Source organism: Hypanus sabinus, chromosome 5, assembly GCF_030144855.1.
Source record: "Hypanus sabinus isolate sHypSab1 chromosome 5, sHypSab1.hap1, whole genome shotgun sequence".
Lineage (NCBI taxonomy): Eukaryota > Metazoa > Chordata > Chondrichthyes > Myliobatiformes > Dasyatidae > Hypanus > Hypanus sabinus.
Window position 1 is genome coordinate 68878738 of NC_082710.1, and position 20045 is coordinate 68898782.

At 41.0% G+C, this 20045-nt stretch overlaps 1 protein-coding gene across 1 annotated transcript; it reads left to right on the forward strand.

Annotated features, from left to right (window-relative positions):
- Positions 1 to 3248: 3248 nt before the first annotated feature.
- On the forward strand, positions 3249 to 4610 carry LOC132393714 (general transcription factor II-I repeat domain-containing protein 2-like). The gene is made up of 2 exons (XM_059969120.1): positions 3249 to 3327; positions 3641 to 4610. Exon 2 carries the CDS (start codon positions 3759 to 3761, stop codon positions 4338 to 4340), a length of 582 nt encoding a protein of 193 aa, XP_059825103.1. The 5' UTR covers positions 3249 to 3327; positions 3641 to 3758; the 3' UTR covers positions 4341 to 4610.
- The last annotated feature ends 15435 nt before the right edge of the window (positions 4611 to 20045 follow it).

The following is a 20045-nucleotide window of genomic DNA, read 5'->3' on the forward strand; positions in this document are numbered from 1 at the left end:
CTTACTTACTACCACTGGCATTTGGGGCAGCAATGAAGGTCCTCCATCTCTGTCTGTCCATACTGTCACACACAGATACAATATAGAAGGATTCTTCGTTTGCTGTTTCTGCAACAAGTGAGGGTTGTTAGCCCTGAGCTGAACCCCTGAACCTGGAGGATCAATGGACCACTCTTAGTCTGGCATCTACGTTCTGACCTATTTGGAATGGGTGACCCCACCAAGAGCCAAAGCATTAAGCCCTGACTCCAGCCAACATGGTTCTCTGGGTCATTGAGGCACACAAACCTCCAAACCCTTTGACTAGGTTGTGGTCCTCTTGGAGGACCAGTGAATTCTCAAGTCCTCCAGTGTATTGGCACATGGCCTAGTGGATAAGGCATTGGTCTAGTGATCTGAAGGTCCTGGTTCGAGCCTCAGCTGAGGCAGCGTGTTGTCCTTGAGCAAGGCACTTAACAACACATTGCTCTGCGACGACACCGGTGCCAGGCTGCTTGGGTCCGAGTGCCCTTCCCTTGGACAACATCGGTGGCGTGGAGAGGGGAAGGCTTGCAGCTTGGGCAACTGCCGATCTCCCATACAACCCTGCCCAGGCCTAGGCAGATTTGGAAATCTGGAAACCCTCCAAGGTGCAAATCCATGGTCTCACGAGACTAACGGATGCCTAAGAATTCACAGTGGTCACGTAACCTGCTATCTCTATATCTTTTGGGATGGGGAAAGAAAAAAGAGCACCTGTAAGTTTGCAGGGTGAGCATGTGAGCTTTGCCCAGGCAACATTGAAGAACATTGAAGGCTGACTGCAGGAGCTGTGGGGCACAGCTATTCTAGCAGGCCCACTATGCCACCCTCATTGCCCCACATTATACCTATGGCTTGTACTTCTGAGGGACTACTGCAGATACCGCATGAAATACTGGACTGTCCCTGGCAGCCCACAATACAGATGATCTTCCTTTCAATATGCATCTGGGCATTTCCCTCTTTCCCTGGTGCACAGCTGATCTGGCTTGGATATTGCACTTCACTAGTATACAGAACTGGTCTGGTGAGAGTTCAATCTCCTGAAATTATGGCCAAACATTAACAGAATTAGCAAGCCCAGTAACACCATTGGCTCTATTTCACTCACTGTAGTGGTTAGCACAATACTTTCCAATACAGTCAACCCGGGTTCAATTCCTGCCGCTGCTTGAAAGGGACTTGTATGCTCTCCCCGTGATCACGTGGGTTTTCTCCAGGTCCTGCGGTTGCCTCCCACAGTCCAAAAATGTACCACTTTGTTGGTTAATTCATCATTGTAAATTATTCTGTAATTAGGTTCTAATTAAATCAGAGGATTGCTGGGTAGCACAGCTCGAAATACCACAAGGGCTTATTCCATGCTGTATCTCAATAAATAAATAACCTCCTTCATCTCCCTTAACTTTGCCATCTATAATCTTTAGATTGTGTCTAGTTCTTTAGTATCAAGGGATGTTGAATTGTGAGATTTTTTTACTGTTTTGTTAAAACAGGTTTCTTCTTCCTTACCTAAGAAATCAGTGTCAAAATGCTACTGCTATTAATATCTCTGTGGCACTGTGGACCTGGGGTCCTGTGTTCAAATTTCATCATGTTACCTGAGTAATCTGCCATCCTTAACTACTGAACTATTGGTGACTTATAGTGATGGCAAGGATCTCGACTCAGAAGTGCTTTTTGAAATGGCTCAGTAAGCCATACAGTTCATGGGAGGTAAGGGACGAGGAATAAATTCTGATACAGTCAGTACAACCATATTCCCTCAATGGATGGGTATCATTGTTGTGTGTGTGTCCTCAGTGGATGGGTATCACTGTTGTGTGTTTGTGTCTGTGTGATGTAGTTCAATTTGAGGTGTATGGATTTCTTTAAGAGGTGGTAGCTTAACAGAGCAGCATCCGTCATTAAAGACCATCACATGAGAGAAAAGTCCTCTTCAAGTTATTACAACCGCAGAGGAGTTACAGGAGCCTAAAGACCCACAGTCAATGTTTTAGGAACAGCTTATACCCCTCTGCCATCAGATTTCTGAATGATCCTTGAACCCATGACCATAACTTCTTTTTTATCTTTTCATTATTTATTTATTTTTGCCTCTTGCGGTATTATCTTACAGTATACTGTGGCCATTAAACAATGGATTTCACGATGTATATTAGTGATAAAAACACGTGATCCTGATTCTAATTGAGGTTCTGAACTTGCATTTCACAGAAAGCTCCCCATACTTGGATGTAACCACTGTATGTAGACATCTAGTGCAATTTGCTCAGAAGAACCATCCTTCATTTCTCAAGGCAAGGACTTCACTGACGTAGTATGTGACTGAGCAGGACAAACCCTGACCACAGAAAAGCTGAAAAAATATTCAACCACCATTTAAATAAGAGTGCCACAATGGCACTTCTAGCTGAGCTGCTGTCTCAATCATCCAGTGATTCATGTTCAATCTTGACCTCAATCTCAAATTATTGTTCATCCAATTCCTATAGAAAATGTCCACAACTCAAAAGGGATTGAAAGAAAAGCTCAGGCTGCTTATTTGTTCTTAGCCCTGTTACGAATGTGCCGCAACTCTGAGGGGCCGAAGGGTACAAAGTCGCCCCCTCCTTTTTGAGAATCGCAAGATCGCTATTAATTCGGGTCTGGGACCCAGGAAATGAGAGAGAATCCACAAGGTTTGGAATGTGTCCTGGCCTCAGCGAAACAAAACGGCAAAACTGATAACAGCTATTGTCTCTTGCAGACGGAATTGTGTATTGAGTACTGTACTATTCATTGAAGCCCCTCAGGGGATGACCAGAGTGGGCTGGTTGAGGGATTGCATCATCCCAACCTGATTGACATCTGAGACCCTGTGAGTAAGGATAAAAGAGGGTCTGGGGAACAACCCCTTCAGACGCACCAGGAGAAATGCTGGAAATCCAGTGACAGCGTTTTATAGCGAACGCTGGTGAGGGCTTGTGTGCATCCTTTCTTGCCAGGGTGGCAGGCTCATCATGGAAGAACGGCTTAGCTAAAGAAGAGGCCACAAGTGAACGGCCACAACAACGAGACTCCGACGGATCGAAATCATAAAAGGAAAGCCGGCAAGTTTTTCTCCCAAAACTCTCTCTCTCTCTCCAACTATTGCAAACCCGGCAGTCCCCAAAGGCTGCAGCCTGCATGAACTGAGTGAACTTTATATTTCCATCAGACAATACATTATCCCCTAGACCGGGGGTCGGCAACCTGCGGCTCCCGAGCCATTTGTGGCTCTTTCACCTCTGTGCTGCGGCTCCCTGTGGCTTTGGGAAATAATTGGTCAGTATTTAATTAAAATGTATTTTATGTTAGTTTGTTAGCTTTTGAAATGTAATTCTAAATTTGAAGATTATGGTGATCTTGTACAATCTAAGTGTGGCTGGCACATCCGAAACGGCTCACAATTAGCCAGCATTCCGGCTAAGGGAGATAGCCTACGGGGGTTTGTGAGTACGCGTCTTTTGCAGCATCTGCGTCCATGGGGGCTGGGTTGAGGGAGGCTTAAAAGCAAGGCTGTTTAGTTCGAATAAAGCTATCTTTGACTGCAGTTTACTGACACCGCTACAACGTGTTTTTATCGCTGGCTGTCCAGACGGAAAGTGCTGAAACGCTTTGTCGCGTGTCTGGAAGAAGTGAAAACTTTCCTGGGCAGCAAAGGGCTCACCTTTCCTGAGCTGGAACAGCCAGAGTGGCTGGAAAAGCTACACTTCATGGTAGACATGACAGCGCACCTGAACACGCTGAACACAGCCCTTCAGGGGAAAGGACGCACAGCCCTGCACATGTTGGAGGATGTTTTGGCATTCGAGCGCAAGTTGACGTTGCTTGCCAGAGATTTACAGAAAGGCACTTTGTCTCACTTCCCCAATTTGAGAGAGTTCAAACAAGGTCACGACATGATAATTTCGGAGTATTTACATTCTGCAATCATCGCAATGCAAACATCGTTTGGGAAACGCTTCTGTGAGTTCAGAGAGGAAAAAAACACATTATCCTTCCCGGTCACTCCCTTAAGCATCGATCCTTCCCTACTGAATACGACTGCATTGGCAGGTGTGAGTCAACCTGATCTTGAGATGGAACTGGCCGACATAGCCGACAAAGACATATGGGTGTCCAAGTTTAGACGCTTGACAGCAGACCTTGAAGATGTTGCCCGTCAGAAGGCCGTTCTTGCTCAGAAACACAAATGGAGTGATATTGAAAACCTTCCAAAACCGGACAAACTTGTGTTCGAAACATGGAATGCTATGCCCGACATTTATGTAAACATTAAAAAGTATGCGCTTTGAGTCCTGTCGATCTTTGGATCCACATATGTAAGTGAGCAGGTGTTCTCCAACATGAACTTTATTAAAAACAAACATCGCGCACGCCTCACAGATGACAGCTTGCGATCCTGTGTAAAGATGAAGGTGACGTCATACAGCCCTGATGTGCAGACGCTGTGCGCTGAGGTCCAGGAGCAGAAATCCCATTAACCAAGTATGATAAATATTTTAATTGCCTATTATTTTATGTATATTCATATTTTTTCATTGTTCAGTGAAATAGTCCTTTTATTTTTCAGGCTGACAGCTGGCTGATGTTATTTTTGGTTTGCTGCTGGCGGAAAATTTAAGTTCGGCGTTTTTCATAAATACAAGAAGGACTCAAATAGACATTGAGTATTTTACTTAAAAGTAACTTTCAACCCAACGTCTTTTTTTCGGAGTTCAAAATGTTTTTGTTGCATGCAGAAATGTAATTTCGTTTTCTCTGCAGGAGTTCATCAATTTCATAAATGCAACACATTATAGTTTGTTTATACATAGCATAAAGGCAAAAAAAAACGTTGTATGCAGTGTTATTTCATTTTAAATGTCAAACGGGTTTTGCGGCTCCCAGTGTTTTCTTTTCTGTGGGAAACGGGTCCAAGTGGCTCTTTCAGTGGTAAAGGTTGCTGACCCCTGCCCTAGACAATGATAGAGCTTATTTCTTATTGATTATTATTATACCCACACTTTTAGATTTAGTATTGACGACTTATATTATCTGTATATTTGCATCAATATTATTTTTGTGTATTTTCACTAATAAATACTGTTAAAAATCGTATCATCAGACTTCAATGGACCTCTTATCTTTGCTGGTAAGTGACCCAGTTACGGGTTCGTAAGAGCCCCAACTTGTTACAGCTTCAGTGATTTCTTTGTCTGGAAGTCACTTAGTTTAGTATGCTTCCAAAGACGAGGAAGATGTAAACTCAATTCATGCATAAATTGTTTAACTGGCTGTGGTTGGTAATTTTTGCATCATAATGGAACATAGAGTCCTAGAAATGTACAGCAAATTCTTGACATTTTAAATAATTAACCTTCGGAATGGTTTAACAGATTAGATCAAGATAGACTAATGCCATCATAATGCTTCCAGTTCTGATACTTGTGCTTTTGTTTGCAGAAAAGCTGGTGTTTTTTTTAACGTTGCAGGGCTACGAGGCTGAAAATCAAGATTCAGAAGTATGGAGGTTGTTGAATCCATCTTCACTTAGACCAGCGAGAGGTCCATTCTGAACATCAAAATGATGTGATCAACCCAACTGACCACCTCAGCAGTGGATGAATGACAGCATCATGTACTGTTGCTGCTGACAGTAGAGTTGCTCAGTCAAAAATCCTGTACAAGTGATTTGATGAAAACTTTTTGAGATAATTGTTTTCTTTCTTAAAGTATGTATTTATACCGTTATTGTTAAATATTAGATAGCTTTCTGGTTTCAACATGCAGTTTCTTTGTATTCATTCTTTAAATAAAATGTTTGACAGAAGTTACTGTTTTCTTATCAAGCAATGATTTACATAGGACAGGAAGAGAAGGAATTGATGTGAATGTATCTCTGTTTTTCATATCTCTGTTATACATCCGATCTATTTACAAGGTCATACAAACAGTTTATGATCTGAGTAAGCAGTTCATCTGTACTCAGTGATGTTATGGGAGAGGTTTGGCCAAGATATTGGAGGAACCCACAACTGTTATTAATACCTCCAATACCTCCCTGAACTACTCTGAAAAATGACACCTTCAATGATGCAGCCTTCAGAGTCGTCCAGATTATGTTCTGAGAATGTGGGAATTGACTAAATCAAAAAGATCCATTACATAATAAAACACAGGGTAAATGCAAGCAGGCTTTTTCCACTGAGGTTGGGTGGGATTATAACTAGAGGTCATGGGTTAAGAGTGAAAGGTGAAAAGCTTAAGGGGAACATAAGGGGAAACTTCTTCATTCAGGGTCAAGTGGTGCATTCGAGCTCAGTTTCAATACTTAAGAAAAGGTTAGATAGGTACATGAATGGTAGGGGTATGGAGGGCTACAGATTGGACACTTGACCAGTTACATGGTTTGGCATAGACTAGATGGACCAAAGGGCCTGCTTCTATACTGTACTTCTAAGCATATCTTTATCCCACTCCCCTCTGCTTTCCAAAAGGATCGCTCCCTCCACAATCCCATTGTCCATTCATCCTTCTCCTTGAATCTCCTGCTTGCCACTTATCCCTGCAGGCAACCAAAGTACTACACCTGCCCATTCACCTCCTCCCTTACCTCCATTCAGGACGTCAAACAGTCCTTCCAGGTGAGGCAATACTTCACCAGCGAATCTGCTAGTGTCATCAGTCATGTCCAGTGCTCCTGATGCAGCCTCTTCTACATTGATGAGACCCACTGTAAATTGGGAGACCACTTTGCTGAGCACCTCTACTCCATCTGCCTAAAGCAGAAATTCCTGTTGGTCAGACGTGTTAATTCTGATTCCCATTCTCGTTCTGATACATTGGTCCATGGCTTTCTCTTCAGCCAAAATGGGGCTACACTCAGGGTGGAAAGGCAACAGCTTGTATTCTGTCTCTAACCTGGTAGCATGAATATCGATTTCACCTTCCAATAGAACAAATTTCCCTCCTCTCCTCTCTTCTATTTCCCACTCTAACCTTTTACTACCTCTGACCTACCTATTCCTGTCCTCCTATGGCCCATTCCTCTCCTATCAGATTCCTTCCTCTCCAGCCCTTTATCTTTCCCACCCACCTGGCTTCACCTATCACCTTCTAGCTTCTTTCTTCCTCTCCCCCTTCCATTCTTATTCCAGCATTTTCCCTCTCCCTTTTCAGTTTCTCTCTTGGCCCATATCGTTCACGGTTTATTCATTTCCGTAGATGCAGCCTGACCTGTTGAGTTCCTCCAGCTTTTTGTGTTTGTTGCTTTGGAGTTACAGCATCTGCAGACCTTCTTGTGTTTGTAGTCCCCTGGTTTACTGAATGGCTGAAAGGTAATGATTCAATTACCATTGGTGTTCTTTGGAAAAGTAGTCACTTATTGAGCAGCCACTTTTCAGACAGCACAGTCTCCAAATTGCAGTAACAGATAATCTGATGTTGTGATGTTGGTTGAAGAATAAATTCTGGCCACAGAATAGTGTAATCATCTCTCTGAGAAAACTGGCAACCATTGTCAGCTGATGGTTCTGCCTGTGCAATCACAAAAGCACCTAAATGATTTTGCTCAAGTCTCTGAGGTAGGAAATAAATCTACAACATTCTGATTCAGAGATAAGAATGTAATAGCAACAAGACACAGATTGAGGGAAGTCTGTACTGTAAACTTTTATTAAATTACATTTAATATTAAAACTTGAAGACTATAGGTCAGGAATTTTCCTTTTCATAGAATGCTGTACTTGTCAATATTTAACTTTTCCCATGCATTATGAAGAGTAAATCAATCAGTCTCAATTAGAATTGGCAAGAATGGCAGTCAGTTCAGTGTTCATCGGAGAGATTGAGATTCCTGTAAAACCCAGTTCAACATTCTTCAAACCTCTGAATTTTGACCTGAGACGTGGTTGTCCTGAAATACAGAAGTCAGTCATTTAATCTTATATGGAGGTGGACAATTAATCTTATATGGAGGGGATTTCCTGGGATCCTCAACATCACCAAATCAGACTTCAGCAACTTTGTTTCCTTCACATGATATCTAGAGCTGACTGAGAATGTGGGTGCAGTAAAGGCATAGAGCAGAACATACCCCAGCTGTGCTCCAGAACCAGACAGGCAGGGTACTGGCACCCATCTGATAAGCTGCTCACCAAGCACTGATCTGGACTTCACCAGCATCACTCAGCTGCACGCCTCTTCACATTCTCAGTCCAGTTCATAGCCCAGGGGTTTGAATAGAGTTCGTGCATTTGATATCAAGGCAGAATTTATCTGAATGTGGTGTCAAGGGCCCTTGGTAAATATTAGTCAGCATGAAATATGATTTCTCCATATCAAAATTTGGAGTTCTCATTGAAGACTGATCATTGTTTATTCGATTCACCAATGAACCTGTCGTTACTTGCACGCATCAAGATCTTGACAACATTCAGCCTTTGGCTGATTCTGTCTTGCACTATATTGCTGCCTCAAAACAAATTTCGCAGCATATGTCAGAGATAATAAAACTGGTTCTGATTCTTACAAACTTGATTGAGTTTTTTAATGAGGGGGCAAAAATGTTGATTAAGGTAAGGCAGTAGATAATGGACTTTAGTAAGGTTTTTGACAAAGTTCCTCATAGTAGGCTGCTCTGGAAGGTTAGATCACATGGAATCCAGGGAGAGTTGGCTAATTGGACACACAATTGGCTTGATGCTAGATAGCAGAGGGCGATAATAGAGGGTTGTTTCTTGGACTGGAGATTCATGACTAGTGGTGTGCCTTAGTATTCAATACTGGGCTGATTGTTGTTACTGGTATCAACAATTTGGATAGGAATGTATAGGGCATGGTTAGTAAGCTTGCTGGTGACACTAAAATAGGTAGAAAGTGGACAGGAAGGAAGATTATTAAAAATTACAAAGGAACTTGACTGGCTGAGTGAGTGGTCTAAGGAATGGCAAATGAAGTTTAACTGCAGTGAGTATGTGGCGTTGCATTTAGGAAAGTCAAAACAATGTAGGATTTTCACAGTCATCAGTAGGGCCCTGGGGACTGATGTAAAACAGAGGGACCTTGGAGTACAGGTACATGATTCACTGAAAGAGGTTTCTGAGTATTGTTTATAAAAATTGGGAGATCATGGTGCAGTTATACAGAACACAGCTTTGGTCACATTGTTATTAAGTGAGATAGAGTTCAGAAAAGATTTACAAGGATTTGGGGGTTTACCTGGGTTTAAGGGACTGATTGAAGGGAGAGGTCTTACAAGCTAGAGGATTGTTCCTCAGACTGAGACTGAGAGGTGATCTTATTGTATACCATCATGAGGAGCATAAATAGGGTGAATGCATTTAGTCTATTTCCAAAGTTGAGGAATGAAGAACTAGAGGGCATGGGTTAAAGGTGAGAGGAAAAGATTTAATCAGAACTTGAAGGACAACTTTCTTACACAAAGGGTAGTATCTGTGTAGAGGCAGATGCCAGAGGAAGTGGTTGAGGCAAGTATAATAGCAAAATTTAAAAGACAGTAACGTGAATTGAGAAGGTTTAGAAGACAAATAGGACTAGTTTGGATGGTTGGTATGGACCAGATGTATTTAACTCTATGACTGTATGACTCTAAATGCTATGGAAAATATCACCTGCAAATGGTCAGAAACCAGATGAATTGATGAACTAAAATTCCAACACTTGCGGAAACTCTTCATCTGAGAACCCAGTATAACAGATGCTGTTCAATTTGCACTTTTTTGTCCTATGTGACAACAACATGCGGCTGCAATACGAACAAGCTCAAGAACATGTCCTTACCGGATTTTGAGGCAAAGAAAGCATTCATTGTTATGGGTGATCCCATCTGTGCCACACACTGGTTCATATTTGGTGGGACATTTTGTACCTAAATGTATCCTCCCACAGAGTGGCTGAAACAGAGAAGGGAATCAATTATGTGAGCCAATCTCTCCAAAATTATAAATTCATGATGAAAATGAGTTGTAAAATTACCTCTACATAATTTTTAGACATTCCAACAGCTGAAAAAATAAGAGACATATATTTAAGTGTCTTGAATATTGTCACATTGCAAATAAATTCAACGGCATACATCTAAGAGAAAGGAAGACACAAAGAGGGAAGAGAGCACAAAAGGAAAGAAAGCAAGGCAAAAGGTATGAAATAATTTGTATCCAGGCAAGTGCTTTTGATTGGCCATACCCAGTGTATCATGGGAAATATGAAAGCAAGATCTGCATCACTGATGACTACAAAACAGCAATATAATAAAGACCAGATATTAGCCAAGGCAATAGGTGTGAGTTCCCTTCCTCTCTTCAGCACTGTGCCATGACATGGGTTCTTTTACTTCAACCAAATGGAGAAAATAGGCACCTGCTTCAGCTCTCATCTGAGAACTATCCCCTTCCTCAGTGCAAAGCTCTCTCTCTGCTCCAATCAACAGCAAGCGATGCAACATCTTTAGGGGGTAAAGACTGTTTGTTGCTGCAGACTCCAACATCTGCAGTCCCTTGACTGACTACCATACTGCTATTCGGTTTAGACAATGAATGAAAATTTTTAGAGTGGAACTTGAACTTATTTCAGAAACCACTGACTCAAGAAAAGGGAATACCACTACTGAGGTACAATCAGTATGACCCTCAGGGTGAGGAACCATGCAGGTGAATTTCCTACAATTGCTTCAATTCAGAAGAGTGTTAAATGCGATGTGAGTTTAAAGGGAAGCAGGATTTTTGCTGCTGTCTTTTTATCTGATTTTTTTAGATCCTCACTAAAAATTTATTTTCTGGTAATGTGAATTGATTTTCATACTCTTATACTGAGTTCTGCTGACTTACAAATCTTAATAGGACGACATGTAAAAAAAGAAGAGGCAGTTATATGTTGGAACATGTGGGAGTGAAAAAGGATCTAGTGCTTTCCCAGAGTACATGACGAATAAACTCTTCTCCGGACTATACCACCAGACTAGACATTCTGTGAAGAAGATAGCAGAATTTGTCATCGTAATATTGGTTATAATCGATACCTGTACACAGCTGGGAGCACAAGAAGAGTGGGAGTGAGTTTTACACATGCTTATTGAATAATTCTACTGTTTGTGTGGGTATTTACATTATTGTGCATCATAGAGTTGTATGACTCATTAGCATGCAATACCATCTCATTCATGCTGACCACAATGCCTCTCTCTGCCAATCCAGTTTAGCTGTACTAGACCCATATTACTCTATGTTTTTCCTATTCAACAGCCTGTCCAAATTGCCTTGTAATTGCATGTGCCTCTACCATCTCCTCTGGCAACTATTTCAGATAACCACCACCATCTGTGTGAAAAACTTACCACTCAGATCTCCCTTATATTTCTACTCTCTCACCTTAAACAAATGCTGTCCAGGTCCAGACTCACCCTCACTGAAAAAAGGAATCTGACTGTCTACCCTAGCAATTCCCTCATAATCTCATAAACATCTATCAGATCACTCCTCATACTCTTCACTCCTTGTAGCTAAAGCCTTTCAACCTGGTCAATCTCTTCTAATGTTACCACATTGCTCCTCTGGTGTGACAACTGAAACGGCTACACAATGCTCCAAGTACAACCTGACCAATTTTCATACATTTGCAACATGACCACGCAAGTCTTGTATTTAATCTGGCGACCTATGAAGGCAAGTATGCAACATGACTTCTTTGCTACTTTATCCACCTGAGAGCCACCTTTAGGGTGCTACGAACTTGCATCCCACCTCTCTCGGTATACATCAACATTTCTCTGCTGTTCAGGCTATGTATGCTGCCAGCATTACCTCACACTTGCCTGGATTAAATTCCATCTGCCACTGCTCTGTACAACTTTCCAATGAACCCCTGTGTCCTTAGAGAATCTCCTTTGCTATCAATAATTCCAACAGTTTCCATGCCACCAGTACACTTTTCAGACCAGTTACATTCTTGTCCAAGTCATTTATATATATGACAAACAGCAAAGATCCCAGTACCAATCCCTGTGATACATCACTTGTTACAGACCTCCAGGGAAGCAAATGAAGTGCTCCACCACTACAATCTGTCTCCCTAAACCAACTCTCCAGCTGTATGTGCCTGGACAAGTTCTATTACCTCTTTTAAGTAAGAGGCCAACATACCAGGAGTATTAGTCTGGCACAGTGATGCAGTTAGAGCTGCTTCCTTCCTGGCAGAGACGTGGATTCAGCTCTGATGTCAGGCACTCTCTGTGGGGAATTTTCATGTTCTTCCTGTAATTGAGTGAGATTCCTCCTACGTCCCAAAGACATGCAGATTGATAGGTTAATTACCCACTATATGTTGTCCCTGGTGCATAGATTTGGGAAGTTGGGGAGACTGAAAACTAGTAACAGTGTATGTGGATGGTTGGTGCTCAGTGAAGACTCTGTGAGCCAAGGGTCTGTTTCTATGTTGTATCTCTCAACGACTGATAAGTTATTTAGAAAACAGCACCCTACTCCCAAGTTGCATAAATGGTGACATAAGAAAGCATTCCACGCAGTATTTTATAGGTCTGTGGAAATAATCTTGAACAAATTACAAAGAAGCTTGCATTTCTATGTTTCTTTTTCTCAGCAGTCCCTTCTCTCTGACAAAATGGGGGTGAGCAGCTGAGGAGGCCTGAGAGAAGGAGCAGCAAAAACTTCCCCTTTCACCTTAATCCTGATGAATCCTGGTGCCCTAGTTCCCTGCCACAAAGCATCTAAACAAATCCTAAGTTAGGTGAGAAAGATCCGTGACAACCATGTTTTACACCATTCGCTGAAAAGTATCTTTTTGGAGAAACTTTACCTCACATTACCTTATGTAACGAATGAATAGATTTTAAAGACTCTGCTGCCCTGCAGAGGTAGATATGCATTAATGGATCTTTTGTTTGATAAATATCTAGCAATGTTACTGCAAAGAAAGATAAAAATTTTCATATTTGGATAGCTTTTAAAGACCACAAAATGCCCCAAAACAGATTTCTTTTGAAATAGAATCATGATGTAGGAATTTTAGCAGCCCATGGGATTGGGGGTGGGGGGGGGGTGTGGTTGATGTGAAGAGCTGGCATTCTGTAACCTCATAGGCCTGAGGATCCAAGTAAGACAACAGCCACTAGTTCCTGTTGCCAGTAAATTCTGTTCCAAATGAGAACATGTTTTGTTCTGACTACCCAATGTCTTGCAATAATCCTGGAACAGTTCCTTCTCCTTGCAAAATGAGCATGGGGACACCACAATGTGAGATATCTCTTCGACCTTCTCTCCAATGCTTCTGTTTGGACTATGAGCGGAACTCTAAGAACATCGGGCACAAATAAATCCACCATTTATGGGACTCCTTCGCTCTAAGAGAAGTGACAGTGTTTGTGCGTACTCCACAGTGGTTCTGGTGGCAGTCAAGGGTAGCCCCAGCCCAACAACATATCTGGGCTGTGAATGAGGAGAATGCCAGTGATGTTTATTTTCTCTTGGACTGTACAACTTGTCTATGCACTGAGCCTCAGCTACAATTGAACCTTTATCACGTGGTTCTTCCAGTTTTCAGAAAAAGTTGCAGGCACATTTACTCAAAACCTTCACGCCAGTAGAGGAGGGTCATCATAATATCTAGCCCTTCATCTAATGCTGCCTATGGACTGGCTTCACCAGTGGTTCTGCCGCCCAAATCTATTATTACCAACTGATGTGTGAACACTCTGGGTGGAATGGAATAACTCATGTCCCATAAAAGGCTAAAAAATATCCCCAAGTAGATTTCCACCTTTCATATGGGAAGGATGTAATAGAGAAAAGCAGGTCATTTAAAGGTGAAATTTTGAGGTTACAGAATCTTTATGTTCCTGTTAGGTTGAAATGAAAGGTTAAAAGTTTGAGAGAGCCATGGTTTTGAAGGGATATTGGAAACTTGGTTCAGAAAAAGGAAAAAATAAATATAGGCAGCATGGAGTAAATGAGGTGCTCAAGGAATATAAAGAATGTAAAAAGAATCTTAAGAAAGAAATTAGAAAAGCTAAAAGAAGATACGAGGTTGCTTTGGCAAGTAAAGTGAAAATAAATCCAAAGGGTTTCTACAGTTATATTAATAGCAAAAGGCTAGTGAGGGATAAAATTGGTCCCTTAGAGATTCAGAGTGGACAGCTATGTGTGGAGCCAAAAGAGATGGGGGAGATTTTGAACAATTTCTTTTCTTCAGTATTCACTAAGGAGAAGGATATTGAATTGTGTAAGGTAAGGGAAACAAGTAGGGAAGTTATGGAAACTATGATGATTAATGAGGAGGAAGTACTGGTGCTTTTAAGTAATAGAAAAGTGGATAAATCTCCGGGTCCTGACAGGATATTGCCTAGGACCTTGAGGGAAGTTAGTTTAGAAATAGCAGGGGCTCTGACAGAAATATTTCAAATGTCATTAGAAACGGGGATGGTGCCAGAGGATTGGCATATTGCTCATGTGGTTCCATTGTTTAAAAAGGGTTCTAAACCTAGCAATTATAGGCCTGTCAGTTTGACATCAGTGGTGGGTAAATTAATGGAAAGTATTCTTAGAGATGGTATATATAATTATCTGGATACACAGGGTCTGATTAGGAACAGTCAACATGGATTTGTGTGTGGAAGGTCATGTTTGACAAATCTCATTCAATTTTTTGAAAAGGTTACTAGGAAAGTTGACGAGGGTAAAGCAGTGGGTGTTGTCTATATGGACTTCAGTAAGGCCTTTGACAAGGTTCCACATGGAAGGTTAGTTAGGAAGATTCAATAGTTAGGCATTAATATTGAAGTAGCAAAATGGATTCAACAGCGGCTGGATGGGAGATGCCAGAGAGTAGTGGTGGATAACTGTTTGTCAGGTTGGAGGCTGGTGTCTAGTGGTGTGCCTCAGGGATCTGTACTGGGCCCAATATTGTATGCAGATGATACTAAGATAGGTGGCATTGTGGATAATGAAGTAGGTTTTCAAAGTTTGCAGAGAGATTTAGGCCAGTTAGAAGAGGTGGCTGAAAGATGGCAGATTAAGTTGAATGCTGATAAGCGTGAGGTGCTACACTTTGGTAGGAATAATGAAAATAGGACATAAATGGTAAATGGTAGGGCATTGAAGAATGCAGTAGAACAGTGTGATCTAGGAATAATGGTGCATAGTTCTCTGAAGGTGGAATCTCATGTGGATAGGGTGGTGAAGAAAGCTTTTGGTATGCTGGCCTTTATAAATCAGAGCATTGAGTATAGGAGTTGGGATGTAATGTTAAAATTGTACAAGGCCAAATTTGTATTGTGTACAGTTCTGGTCACTGAATTATAGGAAAGATGTCAACAAAATAGAGAGAGTACAGAGAAGATTTACTAGAATGTTACTTGGGTTTCAGCACCTAAGTTACAGAGAAAGGTTGAACAAGTTAGGTCTTTATTCTTTGGAGTGTAGAAGGTTGAGGGGGGACTTGATAGAGGTATTTAAAATTAAGAGGGGGATAGATAGAGTTGTTGAGGACAAGTTTTTTCCATTGAGAGTAGAGAAGATTCAAACAAGAGGACATGAGTTGAGAGTTAGGGGGCAAAAGTTTAGGGGTAACATGAGGGGGAATTTCTTCACTCAGAGAGTGGTAGCTGTGTGGAACAAGCTTCCAGTAGAAGTGGTAGAAGCAGGTTCGGTATTGTCATTTAAAGTAAAATTGGATATGTATATGGACAGGAAAGGAATGGACGGTTATGGGCTGAGTGTGGGTCGGTGGGACTAGGTGACAGTTAGCGTTCAGCATGGACTAGAAGGGCCAAGATGGCCTGTTTCCATGCTTTAATTGTTATATAGTTATATAGCCTAGCAGTGTGGACCCAGTTATTTTTGGATTCATTGGCATCTTTCAATGGACCCAAATGTTACCTTGATTCAGAAGCCTAGGTTTTCATTTCAACTGGAGAATGAGTGATAGAAAACTGCCAATCATTCACCAGGAAGCTGGAATCTGTTGCTACTGCTGGTATTGCATTCGCATAGGGAAGGGCAGATGTGCAGTTGTCACCTCCATATTGTGTTAAGTAATCCTTAAGAACTTTCTTGTTAGATTCAGCTAGCAGTGATACTCTCAAGGAGCTTTACAATGCCCCTTAGCAAATTAGTATGTCACTATTCCTGATGAAAAGAACACAATTTGCAATGGCTGTTTTAACACAAACTAGCCGTGCTCTGGGTGGTTTCAAAACGAGATCTGCCACTTAATGAAATCCTCTTAAATGGATGTCAATAAATACTCATGTTACAACCCAGAGATCTGGTCACATCATTCTGGTTAAGGCTAAAGGATCGATGTGTTCTAGGCACTCTGCACAGAATACTGACCACTACACATCGATCCTTTAGCCTTAACCAGAATGATGTGACCAGATCTCTGGGTTGTAACATGAGTATTTATTGACATCCATTTAAGAGGATTTCATTAAGTGGCAGAGTGGGCAAATAAAGATCGATAAAATTTGTATGATGTTTTGTCCTCTCCAGCTCTGAGAGCCCATTTTCACTGGGCACAGTCAATTTCTTCCATTTCACTGATAACCTTGCATTTCCTACCATATGATTTAGGTTCAAGGTCCAGAGTGGCTTCACAGTTCTAGAATATGTGAGATGTGTTTACTTCAGTGACATTTAATGTCTAATAAAATGATGCATGGGAGCACTGATGCTTCATGTCCTTGAGGTATATTTAACAATGAAGTTCCCCTGTTTGCTTGTTTTTCTTTGCTGTTTGGGACAGTCTACTAATGACAAGTTGGGTAACTATTTTCCATACATAATAATATTTATTTACAAAACATGTAAAAGTTATACATCAAATATCCTGTGGTTCCAGTTTCAAAGATCAAAGTAAATTTATTATCAAAGTACAAATATGTATCATATCTAACCCTGAGATTCATTTCTCATGGGCAATCACAGTAAATACAAGCAACACAAGAGAATCAAGGAAAGACTACACCCAACTGGATGGTCAACAACCAATGCGCAAAAAACTATGAGCTGAAAATACAAAAAGAAAGAGAGAAATAAGAACAAAAAGAAAATAATAAATACACTACCCGCTCACTGGGGCTCATACACCAACTTAGCTCATTAGCTAACTCTGCTAACAGCCACCTGACTTAGTCGTGAGAAAAGCACATTACATAAAATATGCTTAGGGTCTGTGTGATTGGGGTTCAATCAAACCAGTAGGTTGGAATGTTCCAATTAAAGAACTTTGATTGCAGTGAATGTTGTGTAAATACTACAATTATCAGTCGCCAAGATAGTACACCAGTATAAGATTACATAGAAAGTATATTTTTCAATTTTCAACTTTATCAAACAGTTAGTAGGGAAAGAAAGAAAGAGAAAAAAAGCCCATTACAGTTAAACCAGTCTAAAAGTGCACATAAACGTTGGAGCTCGTTTCCGTAGTGGCTGGGTGTATCGCTTTACTCACAGCGCTGAATTCCCATTACCAACCATTGGTAGATCTTCCCTTCTTGGAATCCTTCATTTCACAGAGTAATCCTTGCATCAGGATCTCTCCTTCAAATGAGATTCTCCAAGCATCTTCCCTGGTGCTCTTCTCTCCGCACCTCCTGCCAAAAGGACCCCAAAACACACTACCGGCCTTCAGAACTCTCATCCCAGCCAGATCCCTAGAATCTCCTCCAGCATCCCACTGGACAATCCTGACTGGCTGACACAACATTACTAAATTAGGCAAAGTGACTCCTTATCTTTAGCTGAAGCCAATACACTCTTACAAGCAGAACACACTGCCTTTACAGAAAACCACTAAAGTAAAAATACCTCACACCATAGCGGTAGAAGTCTTACCCAGGGTATTACAAATAAATAAGCAATAAATATCAAGAATAAAGAGTCCTTGAAAGTGAGCCCATAGGCTGTTGGTGTTACGTTATGTAACTCCTGAATGTAAAAACTATATGAAGGGGAAAAAAAGGAGAACCAGGAATGAGAGTCAAACTTTGATCTTTACTTAAAGTGAGGCCCGCACATATCACATGGTAACATGATGACATTTGCCATATACATACTTTTAAATATAACCAGTCATTAATTATTTAAACAAAGAATGCTTAATCAGCAACAGATGTACCAGATTACTTAAATATTACTGAAAGATTAAGTACTCAACACTCCTTCCTTGTATTATTAGTATATAATACAACTACTATACTGCTATATGGATATCCACAACAGCATAGAAAATTTTTTAATTGCCCCATTCAGGCCTATTCTTTGTGAGGCATTCTCACTCTCATGGGATACTGTATTTCCTGACAAGCACAATCACTCTGCTTGGCCAGTGAGACTTGTTGCTGTGATTATCTCAGCTTCTGGGGCCTCCTCCGTGGTGGTTGTAGGAGTTGACTCTGAGACTACGGGAAGTGGCTCCGACAGCTCGCAACACCTTTCTTCTCCTTTTTTTGGCTTTTCCCTTTGGATCTACATCGATCCTTGCTTCTCTCCTTTTTAATTTCTTATCTTCCTTTCTCTTGGCTTCATTTTTCTTCTAATTTCTTGTGAATATCTTTCAGTTTGCTAATTTCTTGAGAAATTAAGTCTCGTTTATGCTCTTCCATTTTCACAGCACTTAAGTCATCCTCATCTTTCTTTTCCTTTTCTGTTTTCTAGGATGTACATCTTGATCTTGGGAAGGTACATTTAGTTCACTGGAGTATTCTCTTATTACTCCTTCTGTTGCTCCCTTTACGATCTGATCTCTCCTCTTGGTTTCTTCATCATCAACTGATGAGTACTGTTTCCATATCTCCATTGACTCCTTTCCTTATGGACTTTCATTCATCCAGCTGGGCTTTGGTCTTTGCTTTTTGTCTCCCACATGAAGTTCTTGCAATAATCTTTAAGCATGTAAAGTAGATTCTGGTTCTTAATGATAACAAAAACTGAATGCATGCAACTTTTCTGAAGCTCTTTCCAGATGAAAACCAAGCCACATCTTGCAAGTAATTGCCCAATTAACACATCAGAAACTTTGTCAGCTATGTTGCCTACAAAAACTGTTTTAGGCAGATCACTTTCATGATTCCTCGAGGAATCGTTGTCCTTCCTTGGTCCAATATGCTTTCCACCTGAACCATAGAGTTTGGCACTCTGTTGGGCAAGGGTTCATGGTGCACAACATGGAGACAGCTGTAGCATCATCTAGTACATTTCTCAATTTGCTTTCAGTTGAATCTATTACAGAGGATGTGGCATGCAAATGATAGACAGACCTCCAATCAGGTTGTAGTTGTCTCAGCCAATCACACACCCACAATACTAGACCTCACAATGTTGTTTTTACCAACACAAGCCCAATGTGGCTTATTGGTTGTAGTATCTACTGTTATGAATGCTATTCCCACAAGAATTATCTTTTCTCCAGTATGTTCTTAGTTGGGTATCTGCAGACTTCAGTTTAGTATCTTTGAAATTGCATTTAAATTCCTTCAGTGGAATGACTGAAACAATTGAGCCAGTGTCCAATTTTGTTTTAATTAATTTGCCATTCATTTCTGGTGTAAACCATTTTGCTAATCTATTGTTTTCTCAAGGCTACAAAGTCCAGTGTTTTGCTCATCATAATCAGATTTTTCATCAGCAGCATGCAAGTTAGTGGCCTTTTTGAAACAGGGGCTTGACTTTTTCTCTTCCTTGTGCAATCCATTTATTTTTTTCTGTCCGACATGTTCTTTGTATTTGTCCTACTGTCTCACATTTTCTGCAAGTTTTGCTTTTAATCTGCATTGGCTTGGCGTTTGTGAGCCCTTGCTACAACAGTGACACAATTTGTTCAGCAAGGTTGGCTTCTGTTCAGATAAGTTCTGCAATTATGCCCTTGTTCACTTTCATTCCTTACTACAACTCAATTATGTCTCTATCTGCCGTTTCCATTGACATAGCTATTTCAACTGCCCTTTTAAATGCAAAGTGCTTCAGTTAGGAGCTGGTTTTGCATAC

Coding starts and splice junctions, on each gene's coding strand:
- LOC132393714 (XM_059969120.1), top strand. CDS start 3,759: ATGGTAGACATGACAGCGCACCTGAACACGCTGAACACAGCCCTTCAG.